This window comes from Setaria italica, chromosome III (assembly GCF_000263155.2).
Source record: "Setaria italica strain Yugu1 chromosome III, Setaria_italica_v2.0, whole genome shotgun sequence".
NCBI lineage: Eukaryota > Viridiplantae > Streptophyta > Magnoliopsida > Poales > Poaceae > Setaria > Setaria italica.
In genome coordinates this window covers 20,702,104-20,720,595 of record NC_028452.1, presented here as the reverse complement: position 1 = coordinate 20,720,595, position 18,492 = coordinate 20,702,104, and the positions used below count along the sequence as shown (strand labels likewise).

Here is an 18,492-nt window from a genome sequence, read left to right as displayed (position 1 = left end):
TTTGGAAATTTTAAGCATCTTATATATATTAACTTATCAGTAAAAAAACTGCATATATCAGTACATAGTTTGCTCTCGAGTTCTTGACTTCCCTCGTCAACTGTTACATTTTCCAGCTCTCCAGGATTATATACCAGACAGAGGTGAGTATAAGAACTCGACTACATAGCAGCACAAACTGCATAAGTTAAATTTGAACTTGCAGAACAACATTCACCAGTCTCCACTACAAACCTTCGAGAAACTCGAATTACCTCGGGCTGAGTGCACACGAAGTCTGAAAGTCTATTTCCACTGTTAGCAAGCAGCACTACATGATTTAGGCCTGTCTAGCCGCTGAAGAACCACGGTGCTGCACTGACCCACCCCCACGGTTTAGTTCACAAGGTGAGGGCTGGCACTCTTGAAAGGAAGTGTGCAAGAGTAAGTCACATATCTGACACCGTCAAGGAGAACGACAACAAATATCCTGGAGAGAGGTTTCGGCGATACTCTTGGATCACCATCTCCATTGCCAGCCTCCCTGGGATCAGCTAGCACAGAGACAACAACTGATGATGCTGGCTTGCTATCAGGTACCTTGCTGCTTTCAGAAGTACTGTTAAAAGTCCGAGGCTCTGTGCTGTTCACCGTTTTTCCAGTGAGTGGAATCGCCTCATTATACATGATCCTCCTGTTTTTCAACTTGCCACCAGATTTTGGAATTTTCTGGGTAGCATTGACGCTCGAGGAGTTCACAGTTGGAGAAGCAGGTATAATACCACCAGATTTGGCAGAAGCTGCAGAAATGTCGAACTGGAATACCTCACTGCACATTCCCGAGTTCAAAATTGGTCCTGAAAATAGTTATATACAAATCACAGAGTAAGACACTATAGAGAAACACTCAAGGAGTATCAAAACTCAAAGACGGGAAGATACTGACAAGAAATGTCAGCCAAAAAATCTGTGATGCCTACTACAAAATGAACACAACATCATCATTGAGAGTTCCGATTTGATGCCTCTTCCCTTCTACAATCTAGTGAATATTTTCACATTGAGTTCGCATTTTATCAGGAAAAGCAACCTCTGCAATTAATTCTACGACCAAAACCAGCAAATTTCAGATTTCATGTCAAAAATTATCTTCTAAGATGCAGCAACTTTACTTCTAAGTTTGCACTATGCTTGAACATATCATAATTCATAAGATTTCGTGACTTTTTTTAGCATTGGCTGTAATGCTATGCGTGTACTCTTTGCAGCATCAGAAATGGGTGGAGTGCAAAAACATAATTAACATACAAAGATTATCATATCCAAGGTTTTTTTGGATAAACTCCATATCCAAGATGAAATTCCCCTAATGCCATCATAGATATCAACACATACATGACACAGAAGTAAAATAAACTAAGCATAACACACGTCAGTTCTTATGGGTCCATATGGCATGGCTATCACAATTATAGATATTTCCCACCATGAAAGGCAATAATACAACTGCTAATTACTAAGCTAGCCCTTTCTTGATTGCTAGAAGGAAGAGACCTTGAGTATGGACATATTCCCTTTTCCCAACGAGCTACCATGTCATATTACCATCTGGCAACTTTAAATAACTTCATTTCCAATCTAACCTGCTCACTGCTTGCGTGTTTTGCTACAAGTGCCTTGATTTTATTTACCATTTAGATCCGTATTCTTTGCATAGAAAAATTTCAATTTTTATATTCTACATCTGGAGATGAATGAATTATTATTTAAATATATTTTGTATACCTTGAATAACAAATGCAAGAATCATTAACAATTACTGCAGCACATAAGGGGATATCTGAATGCTACAGACGATGACAGATGGATTTCATGAATGCGGTACTACAAATAAACAAAGAATGTGATATTTCTAAATAAATTAACATTGATGTGCTTACTGCTTACCTTCCATTCCTTCCCGAAACCACTGTGGCAGTGCTGCATCTGGCGGGAAGGTTCCCTTTGAATTTTCATCCTTTCCAGATGGTGACAGATACCGAGCTATAGCAACGCTAGTCTCCTTGTGATCTTTAACAGACTGGCCATTTGAGGCCCTATGTGCCACTGCTTTCTCACTTGCAAGCACGGAATGAATAATCAAATTGCCGTTGATCTTAACATGTTTTCCATTCCTCGGCACATATAACAAAGCTGGCAAAATCTCACTGGAGTTATGTGCAGGCCGATGCTTCGGCCCAGCTCCATCAGAATTCCCAGTCATCATTCCAGGATCAGTATCGGTCATGTCACTACTGTTTAGACCACCTTTAGGTCCTTTGCCATGGTTAGTGACACTAAACACCCTAGCATCAGAATGGCCAAAATTTCCAAACATCACATCGTCGCGCCTGCCACTCATTCCGAAATTATGATTGAACCCCGGAACAAAAGCACCAAAAATAAGCGCAACGAACAGCAAACCAAGAAGACTAACACTCGCAACCTTCTTGGTCTTGGTCTTACTCTTGTTCTCCACAGTCTTCTTGACCTCTGGTTTTTTGGATACCTTCGCTGCAGCCGCTGCTTGCTGTGGCTTCAACCGCGGGATAGGCACAAGTGGGACATGGGAGCCATGAGGCCGCATTGCATACCCAGGAACCCATGGGAAATGAATGCCCGGCAGCGGCGGCGGTGGATACACCCCAGGTGGCGGGGCACTCACCCCACCACCACCGAGCTGCTGCCTAAGTGTGGCGTTCTCGGCCACTATGAAGGAGATCTTAGAATTGAGGTCGTTTATGACCGAGTGCATCGACTTCACCTTCTCCTCCAGCTCCTCGACGTACCGCTTCTTCCTCTGCCGCGACAGCTGCGCGCTCTCCCGGTTCCGCATCAGACGCGCAGTCCGGCGCTTGTCTTCTTCCTCGCCGCCCGCGCCTCTCTCGTCGGAGTCCTCCGCGGCGGCCCGCGACGCCGAAGCCGACGCCGACACTGATGGGGAGAGCTCGCCGTCGCCGGATCGGCGGCACTTGACCCCGTCCGAGCTCGCCCCGGGGCTCGCCTGCTTCCGCTTGAGGCTCCAGCTCGGGGCGGCGCCGCTCCTTCCCTCGTCCGAGTCCTCGTGCTTCACCTCGCGGTCGCCGGCGTTGGCCACGGCGGAGTTGGCGGCGGAGGTGGCCGGGGAGGCGGAGGAGGACGCGGCGGGGCCGGATCCGGCGGCCGAGCCCTCGCCGGAGTCGTCTCCGTCGCCGCCGCGGTCGGGGGACCGGAGGAGGAAGTCGTCGATGGAGAAATCGACTGGCAGGTCGAAGTCGAGGCCGTCGTCGCCGGCGAATTCGAGCGGGAGGTCGCCGCCGGCGAGGGGTAGGTCCGGGTCGAAGATGTGCGTCGGGTAGTGGCGGAGGTCGAAGGGGGAGGGGTCGAGGAGCGCCGGCTCCGCCATGGCTGCCGCGCCCCGAGGAACAGGACGGGGAGAGGTGGGGTTCGCGCTAGGGTTTTGGCATCGTCGAGGTGGAGGCACCGGAGGAAGGAGCGGAATTTTGGAAGTCACGAGAGGGAGAGTGCGGACGGAGTCGGGGGTTGACGAGCTCGTGCCCGGGACGTGCCGGTCCGGTCTCCCTCCCCTACCGCGTAGCTTCCCTGAACGAATCCTTCCATTCCAATGACAAGTGGGCCAACGCAGACCTGGGCCCATAAGTCAGTTGCTCATCTTACTATACGTGGCCGACGTGACTGCGTGGCTAGCAACCAGATCTGGGCCTGCCACTGTTGGCGACTTGCGTGCCAAAAGCGCCGAGGCATGAGTAACGCGGAAGTTAAGACACCTTGGACTGTGTGCGCTGGCATGTGGGGTCATGGACCCGCTAGTTTAGGTGCAGACTGCAGAGGACGCGGGTAAGGATAAAACCGGTTAGAAAAGTTACAGAGTCCGTTCGGGAAGGTTCTGGTGGGTGGGTGAGTGGTGCAGCGAGTGTGACGATTTTGGATAGGGATTTTTACTAATTTTTCTGGAAAGCTTCCATGTGGATCCTCTGATATTAGTTTATTTCTATTTTGAGGTGGATTGCTATAGCTGAATTGAATAGCAGTCTGCTCTAGAGTTGGATCTTGTAGCTACGTTTGATATAATTTTTTTCATCTGTTGTTAGTAGTTTTTAGGATCCTGATTTGCAGACATCACCGATAAATTCTGCTTGCCGTCCGCTAATAAATTAGCATAAATCTGGCTTACTCCCTCGATCCAAATAGTAAGTGATTTTAACTTTTTTAGTTAGACATACACTATATCTAGATGCATAATAATATCTATGAATAAAAAAGTTAAAACAACATACAATTTGAAAGTGAAGGAGTACTATCCGATACATTTATGCCGATAAAATAATTCTTTCTACTCTTGAAGCCTCTTTGAATCTCCAACATATGGCATATTAGGTTGCCTATCTTCTTAATATTCAAGATCTATAAAATAATGATTTTTTTCCGGGGGGAGGGGGGTCAGACGAGTTGGGTTGATTGATGCAGCTACGAGGGAAATGTTTCATCTCCTTCCTTACGAGAGCCCCACAGGAGAGCCGTCGCCACCGCCGGGAGGCCCGACGAATTCGCACCGCCGACGGGGCATCGAGCAAGCACCGCCGCCCGTGTCCTCACGGCCAACAGGAGGGGCTCGCGCAGAGTCGGTTCACGATGGTCTGCACGCAGGGGGCGTGGAAACAGGTGAGAACTCGGACCCGCATCTCCCACCCACTCCCCCGACCTTTGGGCCATGGCGGTCAGAGAGAGTCCTGCGAATCGGGTGGAGAGGGATCTCGGATAAACCCCACACATCATCCTCGCACGCAACCACCTCCCACTTCTCCTCCCCGCCGTCACTCGCAAACCCTAACCTGGTCAACCCTGGGTGTTCATCAGAAAGGGGGGGTCGACGAATTCTGGATGAGGAGAACCCTCGATGTTCCCATCCAGAAGATTTGGAGCAAGATCTAGCGAACACATTGGTGCATCTGTGGCGAAGTACGTGTGATACAATTCCAGTTCCGTCTAAGAAAATCACAAAACCTACTCAATCCTTTTCCTCTGCTCCTCTTGGCAGTGCAGAGGTAGTCCCATTCTCTACTTTAGGTGGTGATATTGGATCGTTTGTGCAAGTTTTGAAATCTAATCCCATTAACAACAAGCACATGGGGAATTGAGACAATTTTGGGGGGTAGAGAGCACCTCGAGGCGGAGGGAGATTTGGGCATAGACCTAGGAATAAAAGACCGAATGAATTTTAGAGCATAGATAATTGTTCCAATCTTGGCCTGTGGGATGAAACAAGAGGTAATTTCAGAGGGGGAAGACATCAGGACTTTCGGGGCGAAACAGGGGAACGGGCATATTTTAGAACTAGGGATATGAGAGAGGACCCCAATTTGACCTGAGGCAAAACTTGAACTATGGTAGAGAGAAGGAGATGGCCAATAAAACATAGAGTGAAAGCATGAGGAATGAATCCAGAATACATGAGGAAGCTAATCAGTTTGCTAGCAAAGATAGTGATGATGTGGAAATAGCTAAAAATTCCAGCAAGAAGAAGAAAAATTTGGTGAATGAGGGGGATAGAAGAAAGGAAGAAATCAAAAGCTTCAATGGAAGCTGTTGCAGGTGTGGGAGATCTAGGCATAGGCCAGAGGAATGTGCTAACCCACTGACGTGTGCTAGGCGTAAAAAGGAAGGGCATGTACAGATAGTATGCACTGAGACAATGCCATGGGATCATATTGCTCCATTTTGTGGTTTCGCAGCCCAGGGGTAGGGATTTCATATAATTCTTGATGGAGAGGCAGATGAAAGTTCAAAAGACATGGCTAACTGTGCTTTGATCACTATAACAAATGGTTCTGTAACTGCGAAGCAGATTGAGAACGAATTCAAAGCTCAAGCTTGACCAAGTTCAACTTGGAGATGATATGCTAAAAGTTTGGCAAACAACATTTTCCAAATGAGGTTCCCAAAAGCAAAGAAAGTGGAAGAGATTTCCTTCTTCACAGGAATGCAGATGAGAACAGTTCCAGAGGTATCTTTTAGGATGAAGCAGTGGAACCTAAATGCTGGTGCTAAAAACAAAATTGAGACAGCATGGTTCAGGATTTCTAGAATCCCTATGGAGAAAAGAATCAAGAAGAAGATAAGCTATATTGGATCTTTGGTGGGAATTCCTTTGGAAGTCGACAAGAATATATAACATGAAGAGATGGGACTATGTTAGGATCAAAATTGGCTGTAGGGATATTTCCAAAGTCCCGGCAGTGGTGGAAGGGCTACTTGATCTACATTTCTATTACTTCACCTTTCAAAGAGAAATTATGGTAGAAGGGGTGACTAATCAAACTGGAAATAAATGGACCAAAAATACCGATAGAAGCAATGAAGACAACCCATCTCCCAAGAAACCAAAATGGGGGAATGGAGGAGGAAATGAACTTCACCAGGGTGGAGGTAGTACTTACTATGCTGGAGCAAGATCCTCAAAAATAATTCAGTCAAAACACTCTACAAGACCACTGGATGGGGTTCAGTCAGGGATCACAAAAGGTGGCAAGTGGTACAGTGGACAGCATGATGCAAGAAAATCAAGGCAATAGGCAGGATGACAAAAAACTCTATTGACGGGAAAGAAACTGCTACAGAGGAAGCCTTAGAAGGAACAAACAAGGGGATTAGTGAGGAAGATAGTGAAGATCAGGGACTATGCTTTGATGATATCATTTCTCACTACAATAAATCTTCCAACTAGTGATGAACCAAAAAAGTGTCATAAATGCGTTTTTTGCATCATAAACCATGATTTATGATGCGGGAGTGACGAAAACCCTTCATCATTAGTCGAGCGTCATAACCGTGACTAGTGGCGTTCCTTATTTCGGTGCATCACTAAGATAATGACGAATGAAAATTCATCCCACATGTCGTCATAAACTGGCTCCTGCATAGCATGTCACGTCGGACCACAGCATGATGTGGCATGACGGTTGTGACAAACTGTTTCGTCATAGATTGAATTAGGCCTAGTTCTTGTTGGATCGAGCCCAATAATTGATATCATCATAGATTGATTTAGGCCCAATTTTTGTTGTGCCGAGCCTAATAATTGATATCATCATAGATTGATTTAGGTCCAATTCTTCATGGACCGAACCCAATAATTGTTGACGTCATAACATGATTTAGGTCCAATTCTTGTTGGATCAAGCGCAACATATGCTGATATCATAACTTTATTTAGGCCCAATTCTTAATGGATTTAGCCGAACATTTGCTGGCGTCATAACTTTGTTTAGGCCCACGAAATAATAGGCCCGAGGGGGCGAGCCCACGAAATTTTGGGCCCAGTTAATTTCGGGTGTAACCCTGGTAGCTCTTAATTAAAATATAATTTAATTTAATATTACATACAAATTAATTCTGTAATTGACAGCATAATTAATCTGTACATACCACACATACAAATAATTGTTCTCATCACACTTCACACACTATTATGCATGACCAAAGAACAAGCACAAGCATATCATCCATAAGAGATCACAAACCACTATACATGATATCTCTCTGACTAAGAATAATGCTGGTCTAGAAACACATTGAGCACAAACCACAATACTCACAAACCAGCACAAAGCAGCTGGGAGGATATGAATAAATGCCTAAGAAACCCATTGACCTAATCCTATGAAGTTTATCAGTTGATGAAGGAGGTATTCAATTTCTCTTACTGCTTTCTTCAAACTCTCAATCTCCTCATAATGCATTTTCATTGCTGCATCTGAAGCTTGTGCCTTCATCTCCAAGTCGCTCAACATTTGCTCTTATTCAACAACTTGTTGCCTTAGTTCTACAGCTTCTTGTAGCCCTCCTAAAGAAACTTCAGATCTTGAGCTTGTAGCTGAGGCTGGCTGCACGACCGCATAATCAAGGATGGGACTTGACTGCAAATTATGAGGACCGGAATTTGGTATTGCAACCCTAAGGATTGTTTTCAATATTTCAGCCTACAAATGCACAGAGCAGAAGTCAAACTTCAATCTTAAACAAAGCAACTGAATAAACTAAAGAATTTAGGAGCACGATAATCACTTGTTTAGTTACATACCATGACATGTGATTGAATTTTAGCAATGTAGGAATGTGGTACTAGGTTCTGCACAATAAGTATTTGGTTAGTTGTCTTAGATATAAGGAACATAATGCACCATGACCATAGAAATTCAGATGCCAGCCTTGTAGATAGATTTAGAGCAGCCAAGGTAAGAGAAGGATCTCAAATCTAACACAATACACCGAGAAAATTACTTTTCGCTAAAGAAATATGATCACATCATTTGTTACTAATCGTCCCAAATTGATTTTCAACCTCTCAAAAAACGGATGCACTATTCCAACATTAAATAAAACATAAAATTCGATCCACCTTGGTTTCTATGGGCATGCGAGTAGGAGAACGACCCATTGGGAATTAAATGAAGGAATAGTATAATTTGGTTTATAGGGTATGCGAGTAGGAGAACGAAATCTAAAGTTACTAATTAACAGCATAACAAAAATAAATGATCTAAATAATCTCCCTAGGAAAAGCTTGGAACTAATAGTGATTCTTGGCGAGGTACAGAAGTATGATCCGTTGTCGGTAAAGTAAAAAGGACGGACTAAAATTTTCATCACGTATTGATTTTCAACCTCTCAAAAAACCGATGAGGGAAGATAGTCATTTGTTTCTAAATACACAGTACAAGATAGCCGTTGTTTTTAGTCTGTTGCGGTGCGGTGGAATAAGAACAAATAATCACATGACAAGACATGGCATGGCAGGCTATGACGCAGTATCATGACCAGGAAAACCAAAGCACCAAGGAAGATAAAAAGATTCTTGTTGATGTCCCATCACAGAGCAAATAGAGCAGAAACTTCGGACTACAAAATAGGGAATCGATCTTCGGACTACAAAATAGGGAATCGATCTTCGGACTACAAAATAGGGAATCGATCTTTCCATTGATCTTACAAACAAAAGATAACATCATATCAAAGATAGTTAGGGTTCCAATGAAATCTAAAGTTACTAATTAACAGCATAGCAAAGATTACAACATTGATCTTCCACCAGCGCGGCTCGCTCACTCCATCCACCCCTCGTTCCGGGCCACAACGCGGTGGCGGCTCCACTTCTTCTTGTTCTCGCCCCTTAGGGGCGGGGACTTTACCATCCTCAGGATGTGGTCCTTGACCTCGACCTCATTCAGGATCCTCCATCAATGACTCGTGTTGAGGCAGACGGGGCACGCGAAGGTGTTGTCAGCGCGACGGAAGACGCGCAAAGCGTCGCCTCGGGGAAAGGGTGTGCGGTAGTCGTGGCAACGGTCATCAGACGAGTCCGTCTCTGTTTGGGAGTCGGAGTCGAATGCATCAGCTGCAAGGGTCACCGTCAATGTCTACTTCCGAGGTGGCGACGAGGGCACAGGGGTGGGTGAAGCTGCCCGCACCGTCAGAGGAGGCTGGGAACACGCCGGGGATCCCTCAGTGGCTCCACGACAACCATCCGTGAGCGACGGCGGGCTGAGGTTGGCGGCATCAGAGCAAGATCCCGACGTGGAAGCACCGTTGTAGCGGGATGACCCCACTTCGTGGACGTAGCACCGTAGTGCTCCCGTGAAGTTGCGGGTGGCGGCGAGGCGGTAACACGACGACAACCCGCCACGGGAGCGCGATGGCGAGGAGGAGGCTCCGGAGGATCACTCGATGCATGAGGGGGAGCCGGTTGGGGAGAGGCGGCGCGACGGGGCGCCGGAGGAGGCAGAGGTTGAGGGGGAGATGGATCGCTTCATGGCGTTGGTCGGGCTGCTGGGTTGAGGTGCCCACATCGGGGATGAGATGGTAGTGCAAATGGCGATGATGCCAATGGTGGAGGAAATGTCGATTAAATAAGGAGTTTCTCGTCTTCCATGGGAAGTTGCGCCGGCTTCCCTGGAAAACTAGGCAACCGACGCCTCTCGAGGATGGGAACCGGCTCCTCGAAGAACGTACGGGAACAGGAACCGGTACGGCAACCGCTAGAGGCCGTGGCATTGAATAGTCGATATGAATCGTCGATGTGTAGATGAACGGCTACGGGGAGTATAGGCAACGCCCACCTCGGTGGCACGTTTTCATTTCCATAAAGAACCGTAAAATCTAGTTGGTCTTGTGGTATGGACTGCCCGCCACAAACATGTGGTCTCGTGTTTGCCATATTTTTATCAAATTTTCACTAGAGTGTTCCTAGAGTAAAAACACTAACAACTTTACAAACAACTTTTTTTTTGCAAGTGCCTTGGGACCATCACAAATTGACAAATTCAGACAAAATCCAGATGGTTGACCATAGATAGGAACATCACAAATACAGACAAAGAAAACTACGTTAAGATTGTTCACCATAGCTAAGAACTTCACCATCTACTTAATTAGCCTTCCCACCAAGCATCAATCCCGCGACAACAACAAATAAAGCAAGCAGCACGTGCGCGAGTTTTCTATAATTCCCAAATGACTTCAGCTTGGCAGTAGCCTTCTGAAGTTGTTGTCGCACCGTCTTCAACTCATTCTTAATCTCTCTAAGCTCACAGTTATCTTTTCTCAATTCTTCCTCCCTCTTCTTTGCATCCTCTTCTGCTTGCACCTTCTTCTTCATGAGCCTCACCAGAAGACCAAAAGCCCTATCATCCCATTCTGGATCAACCTAGATCATGTAACCATATTGCTTTTTTCTTCCTACAAATTAAACGCCCCTTTACAAATCGCCGTTGACAACAATAACATGAAACCACAGAACCAAAATATCTGTGAAGCAGGTAGCCATTACCTTTGGGAAACAAGCAAACCGACGGCTAGGGTTGAAAAAGGTCCAAGAATACTTCACCACGGCTCTCAATCCATGATCACACTTGTTTTCAAGATGCATATGGGTAGTATTGCAGGAAGATGTCTCCGAGCAGTAGCTACCAACAGAAGAAGATGATGGAATACTCGCATGCTTCATAAAAGTCATTGTAACTTGAAATCAATGTTTAGTTTTGCACTTCATAAACTATAGCCTATCAACTTCTAACACCAATCAGAATGCAAACCTAAGGGTAGGATGAAATCGGAATCTACTGCTTTTAATCAAAATCCCCAATTCCAGAAATCCCCTTCCCTCTGACGAAAGGGCAAAGTAGCGGCACAAAGTAGGGGACTCACCTGACCATAGCTCCTACTCCTCCCTTCACTACTAGGATGCACCATCCCGCCGCCCGTTGCAGATCGGCACACCGACGCCTCTAGGCTCAAGTCTTTGACACAACCAACAGGAGCACGCCGGGGAGTCCCTTGCAGTGTACGCTGTTGCAGATATACCCGTTGCTCTGGCCGGCAACTGGGAAGTGGACCACACTTATTAGAATTGTAATATTTAGGAGATGCCTTGTTCAAAAACTATAAACTGCATTATGTCTCAGTGGTAGTGCTGACTCGTCAGAATCAAGAGGTCATTTGACCCTTGCTCTGGACCTCTTACCTTTTTATTTTCCTTCCTTTTTATCAAAGACTGACTTGTGGGACCCTGCTAGATTTTACGATGAATTGGAACACTTTATTTCTCAACACATGCTTGCATGGGGGACCCCCCTCGGTTTATGACGTTTTTGCACACCTTATTTTTCAACAAATGCTTACATGTGGGATCCTAGTTGGTTTATAACGTTTTCGCGGACCTTATATTATCACAAAACCATCATGTAACGAGTGATGATTTCTTTTCGGCTATAGTGGCAACTTTTATGATATTCTGTAACTTTGTCACTAAATTTGCTCGGATGTGAAACTTTATGATATTTTCAGCCAGAAATATCATAGATCTATGACGAGAACAAATGTGTCATAAAATTTTCATCATAGATCAACACATTTCTTGTAGTGTCTTCTAGAGGGGAACACTTAAACTTTGGCACATTCCAACACCTGGAAATACAAAAATTGCGGAGAATGCAACTTAGAAACAATACATCAGTAGCGATCGATGAATATGGCACCAATCTGCACAAATGCAAATATGACCCCTTGGCGGCCATAGAAGCCAAAAATGCTTTGAGTTTTGGCAAAAGCCTAAAGGAGAAGGATGAGGGAAACAAAGATCTCAAATGCCAAACAAAGAATACTATCACTGTGGAAGCGAGTGCTGAGGTGACCAGAGAAGAAAAAAATGGTTGCAGCAGAGCCACTTTACCTAGCCCATTCACGGGGACTCAAGAAAACCCGATGATGGACTAGTCCAGTCAAGAAGAACACCTGGTCACTGAAGCTGAGGAGAAAAATGAACAAGGGGGATAGACATGGGAGGAAGCTGAGAAGGCTCCAAGAACACCAGATTGGAAAAAGTTAATAGAAGAAGATGCTAAAAAAATGAAACAACTTAAGGGGTTGGAAACCAACATACTGTGGGACAAAAACTCAACAGAGACTTGCCAACTAGGGTGCTGGAAGAAACAAACATTGAACACAACGGGGGAGGGAGAACTGGTAACCAAGGCTCAACAAGGGCAGCAAAGACAAAGTGACAGATTGAAGAAACAAGAGTTAGGAGGAATGAAGATCTCAGACAAAGCTCAATTTGCAGCGGCGAAGAAGAACCTGGAAGGTAATTAACAAACAAATCCCCAAGAACTCCTTTGCAGTTCTCAATAATACCGAAACCATTGCTCGTAGTAGTAAATTGAAGGTAGATGTTACTAATGTCATCTTAGAATAGTTTGATATCTTGAAAGACCTAGAAAGGGCTAGTGCTAGCTCAATGAAAGAAATATTGACATTGTTAATGACAATCAGTGTGCGGAAGTTGAGGCTCTCCCCTTGCAGGAGGCCAAATTTATTGAATGGAACTTTGATTTGTCAGATAATGAAGGATTTCAACCAATCTTAAATAAGAAAAAAAAGCCAAAAAAGCAAAGACAAAGAAATTTATCATCAAAAACTCCGAAGGGCACTCTGAGACCTACTGTGCAGAGGAAGATATACCCAAGATTAGTTCTGGGTATAATCTCAGGAAAGGAGTGGTAAATAGGAAAACGTAAATTATGATACATCTCATTTGGAATTGTAGAGGTGTTGCCAAGAAGGGCGTGGAAACCTTTACTAAGGATCTCCATTCTGAGTTCCAAGCTGATTTTGTGGGTTTCCAGGAGACAATAAAGAAAAAGTATTCAGATAAATTATTTATACAAATTGACCCCAACAAGAATTTTGCCTGACACTGGTTGCCCTCTAAAGGCAGATCTGGTAGGATCCTTTGTGGTGTCAAGATGAAAAAGTTTGATGTGATCAGCTTTGAAGTGGGGGAATTTTCAATAGTAGTTAATGTATATGATAAAAAATTGTAGAAAAAGATAGTTCTCGCAACAGTTTATGGGAATGAGGAGAAAAGGGAACAATTCCTTATTGAATTGTCTTCCATTTGTGCAAACAGAAAAGCCCCCATGCTCATTGGAGGGGATTTTAATATCTTGAGATTTAGTGAGGAAAAGAATAAAAATTTTCATGGAAATAGGTTTACTGACATGTTTAATTGGATTATCAACACCTATGATTTAAGAGACCTTTTGTTGAATGGGGGGATGTTTACCTGGTCAAATAACCAATTAGATCCAACATTGGAAAAGCTAGACAGGGTCTTAATGAGTACAGATTGGGAAAGTGAATTCCCCTTAACAAATTAGAGGAAAATGCCTAGATATATGTCTAATCACAATCCTTTGATATTGTGTACAGAACATGAAAAAGTTAAAAAAAATCAAGTGCTTTTGTTTTGAAACTACCTGGATCAAACATGCTAAGTTCCTTCCAAAAATAAGAGAGATCTGGGACAGACAAGTGATAGCCAAAGATGCGGTGGAAAAATGGTGCATTAAGATAAACAAAATGAATTTTTTAAAAGGTTGGCATTTAAATTTAAAAGGCCAAACCAAAAGATATAAACGCCTGCTACAAGATGAATTTCTCAAATTAGAGAAATTGGAAGAAGAAGGGCTTCTTCCAAGAAACCTTCAAGATAGGAAAACATTCATCCAAACTGAGTTACTCAAGATCTTGGAGGAAGAGGAAATATACTGGCATAAACATTCTAATTCTAATTGGTTACTGAAAGGTGACAGCACAGACTTTTTCCACAAAGTAGCTAATGGCCATAAAAGGAAAATACTATTTTTGGCTTACAATCTAATAGGGGGAACATTGAAGGGGATGAGAATATTTTAAAGCACGCAACAAGATACTAGAAAAATCTTTTTGGGCCCTATGACAGCCCAGCCTTCAAAATGGATCCTGACTGTTGGGATCACACTGAAAGGATTTTTGAAGAAGAAAATGATTTCCTCACCAAACCTTTTACTGAAGATGAGATAAGAAAATGTGTGTTCTCAATGGAGAAAAACACAACACCTGGCCCCAAGCATATTCCAATAGAATTTTACCAATCCTGTTGGGAGGTGATTAAAAAAGATCTCCTAGATCTGTTTGCAGGATTTAGTGAACACAAATGAGATGTTAGCAAGTTGAACTACGGAGTTATTACCTTGATTCCAAAACTGAAAGAAGCGATGAAAATACAACAGTACAGGCCTATTTGCCTCCTAAATGTCACTTACAAAATAATTACGAAGACCCTGATGTTAAGATTTGAGGGTTGTATGAGCAGGATAATAAACAAATGTCAAACAACCTTCATAAAAGGTAGAAATATCATTGATGGGATTATGAGCATACATGAAATTCTTCATGACACTAAAATAAAGAATAAAGAAGGGTTGGTTTTGAAACTAGACTTTGAAAAAGCATATGACAAAATAAGTTGGGACTTTCTTTTTTACTGTCTTGTTCAGAGGGGCTTCTGTGAAAATTGGTGTATGTGGATTAAGAAGGTAGTTACAAGTGAGACTCTTAGTATCAAAGCTAATGATATGGTAGGGAGTTACTTTAAGAGTGGAAAAGGGGTAAGACAAGGGGACCCTCTGTCTCCCCTTTTCTTTAACCTAGCAGCCGATAGTCTAGCTAAAATGATTAGCAAGGCTCAAGAAAATGGCTTGATTAAAGGGCTAGTCCCTAAATATGTTACCAATGGGGTTGCTATCCTACAATAAGCAGATGACACAATACTATGTCTGCAAGTCGATGAGGAAAATCCTTAAAATATGAAACTTGTGCTTTATTTATATGAACAAATGTCTAGTCTGAAAATAAACTTTGAAAAAAGTGAAGTCATTGTTGACGATCGTTAAGTACCAAATATGACCATCAATATACTCAAGAATAAAGGAGGATTAGCAATTCTTACATGCATATTTGGTTTTGAATAATGTAGTTCCACTTTTCCTTGGAGAATATTTGGTTACAGGTGAATAAGAACAAAAAGATGGAGAAAGCACCCTCTATGGATCCAAGAAACACGCTTCTGGCCAAAGGGAGGTCGCCACATGTGCATCCCAATGATTGAAGGATCCAAAAACTACCACAGCCGTCTTAATCCATCGGATAACGCACACAACTGCCATTGCGACCCACGTGTTAGATTACCACGTGAAGGCGGTTGCGAGAGGGGCCACCAGGGGTTCGGCCACCCTTGGATCGTCCGAACCGCCTCTGGCTCCCCTCGTGATCAGCTTCCACGTGGCGATTGGTGGTGACTCCCCTACGTTGGTTATGGCATATTCCCCGAAGATCCCCCTGCCAGAACCACCTTTTGGAGCCTATAAATATGAGGGGAGGGGCTCCATTATAGGACACACACACAACTAGTGAATCACTCTCTCCATCTTAGTTTCCAAGTTAGTGGAATTAGGCTAGAGTAGCTCTACTTCAGGTTCCAGGTCTCCTTGGAGTCTAGGGTATGGCTCTTGTATCTTTTATTTCTAGGATGACTTTATTCTATTCAAAGTATACATCTTCTTTACATAGTGTTGTGTTTGGTTCTCATATGCATGAGTTACATATATACCCTTGCTATGTTGATGTGCTAGGCTTATACGCTCGTATGCTAGTCGTATACCCTTGCTATCATAGTATAGGCTTATATACATCCATGTACGCCTTGAGACCATGCTACATGTTATATTTTATGTGCATATATATCTTGGATAGCTTAGTTGATCTATGCTACGGCATCGGTTCAATGGCCATTTCTATGGTGGCTTCAGCCCTTGTCACAATAGCTCGGGTCGGCTGGAGTGTTGTTACTAATGCAAGCATGGTGCTTGGATTGCTTAACCTCATTGGATATGAGTTTGCCCCATGAGTTGCTAGGTGTAGGTTGTAGGTGGTGACAGCCATGTTGGTCCTTCGTAATCCCTCACGTTCGAGTACATTGTAGGAGTTCGGAAATTAGCAGTAACTTTACTGGGCGGAACCGGTATGGGTACTGTCTCCCCATGTGTGCCTGGATGCATAGGTCTAAGTTCTATACAATGTATATGTATGTTATGCTTGTATGATCTGTGCAGTATATAGGAAGTACATATGAACCTAGAGCTAACTCTTAGTCCCTCTCCCTAGCTTAGTTATCTTGAGATGATTCCCGTGTGTGTCACACTATCTATCTATCTATCTATCTATCTATCTATCTATCTATCTATCTATCTATCTATCTATCTTACCCCTGCCTTAAGTACTGTCTCTATCCATCTTATGATATACTCATATGCATAGTAAACTCTTTGGACCTACTCGCCTTCCTTTGGGAAATACGGTACCCTTGGGAATATTCTTGGGTGAAATGCTACAACGATATATCCGCACTCTTGCGGATTTATTCGTAATCATTAAATATACCAACAGTCATCATGATCTCGTAAGATGAACATAAATCTTTAGCCTACTCTGAATTGATGAACTGTTCTATTGGCTCTTAGCCTATCAAATACCTTGGAGTGCCTGTAGCAGGCTCAAGGCTACGTGTCATGGATTGGCTACAACTTCATGAAAAACTTATATGGATGGATGGGTAGCTCCCTATCCTTTGGAGGGAGACTGACCTGTTAAATGCATGTTTAAGCAGCATTCCAATATATTGTCTGTCGATCTATATGCTCCCAAAAACAATTATAAAAAGGATGGATGTCATTAGGAAAAGATTCTTCTCGTAAGGGGGTAGAACTAAAAAGAAATAACACTTGGTGAAATGGACGAAAATAGCTAAACCCAAAAGGAAAGGGGTCTTAGGCATACAAGATTTGAGAAAAATGAACATGTGCCTACTTTGTAGATGGTGGTGGAAACTTGAATCAGGGAGGGGCTCTGGCAAACGATTGTCAAAAAGAAATACGTAAAACAAAATACTTTACCACAATTGAAATGGAAAAGCGCCAATTCCCTTGTGTGGACTGGTCTGCTTAAGGTGAAAGAACTGTATTTGAGGGGAAGGACCATGAGGCTAGGGAATGGAGAGGATACTGACTTCTGGGGGGACCCCTGGTGTGGCCCCTTGCCTCTCAAGGAGAAATTCCATGAGTTTTTTTGAAATCTGCATCGAACGACATGGAAAGGCAGTAGAAGTAGTAGCAAGAGGGTGGGCTTTTACTTTTAGAAGATGGTTAGATGAAAGAAATCAATCACACCTCAGAAGACTAAGAGACATTCTAATAAGTTGTGCCTTGTCAAATCAAAAAGATTCCCCAAATTGGATGTGGGAGAAATCTGGAAATTTCTCTGTGAAATCTCCGTACAATCATATGCATAGTTCTAAGACTCGAGAACCTCATAAACAAATCTGGAAAGCTAAGCTACCTCTGAAAAATTAAAATCTTTATGTGGCTGGTACAACAAAATGTGATCCTAACCAAATATAATTTGATGAAAAGAAACTGGCAGGGAGACAAAAGATGCAGCTTTTGCCCTGAGGATGAGAGCATAAACCATATCTTCTTCGATTGTTGTCTAGCTAGATACATTTGGAGCTTAATTCCCATGGTGTTAGGGGCCAACTGCAGGCCCATCTTCCTTTAATCAGTACTGGATTTGGGTGAAAAACATCATGCCTAGTTCCAGCAATATCATATGGTTGGACTAGTAGCCATATGTTGGGCTTTGTGGATAGCCAGGAATAAAACCTGCTTTGAGGCAAAAATGATTAAATCTCCTACAGAGATTATATGTTCAGCTTCCTCTTTTATATCCTATTGGGCAGGTATGCAAAAAGCTGAAGACAAGGCAAACCTGGAAGTAGGGGCTGAAGCGGAGGCGGCGCTTCACATTCACCCACAGGAGGCCATGCCGGAAGACACTGGGACGGTGCTGATTCAGTGATGGAAGTCGGATTCTCAAATGCTCACAAAGCAAACCAAATCCTTTGTCAAACTCCCAAAAGGGCGATAGGCTTAGTTTCGGCTTGTATGGCTATCAGCCTGTACTCTGTTGGTTTTAGTTTCTATCTGAATGTCGTAGATGGTTTCGCTCGTGACACAGGAGACAGGCCATGTGTGCCAAAAAGTT

At 43.5% G+C, this 18,492-nt stretch overlaps 1 protein-coding gene and 1 long non-coding RNA gene across 3 annotated transcripts; both read right to left on the bottom strand.

Moving 5' to 3' along the window:
• On the bottom strand, positions 1–3,547 carry LOC101778763 (bZIP transcription factor 39). Its single transcript, XM_004962036.3, has 2 exons — positions 1,927–3,547; positions 1–836 (listed from the first exon to the last, which is right to left on the bottom strand). The coding sequence occupies exons 1-2, from the start codon at positions 3,401–3,403 to the stop codon at positions 376–378; spliced, it is 1,938 nt and encodes a 645-aa protein (XP_004962093.1). The 5' UTR covers positions 3,404–3,547; the 3' UTR covers positions 1–375.
• Positions 3,548–7,449: 3,902 nt separating this feature from the next.
• On the bottom strand, positions 7,450–18,492 carry LOC111256816. 2 transcript variants are annotated; one of them, XR_002677097.1, is made up of 4 exons: positions 18,217–18,492; positions 11,221–11,395; positions 8,099–8,146; positions 7,450–7,997 (listed from the first exon to the last, which is right to left on the bottom strand). It is a non-coding gene; the product is annotated as an uncharacterized LOC111256816 (long non-coding RNA). The 2 variants fall into 2 exon arrangements; XR_002677096.1 differs by lacking the exons at positions 7,450–7,997; positions 8,099–8,146 and adding exons at positions 10,337–10,752; positions 10,844–11,014.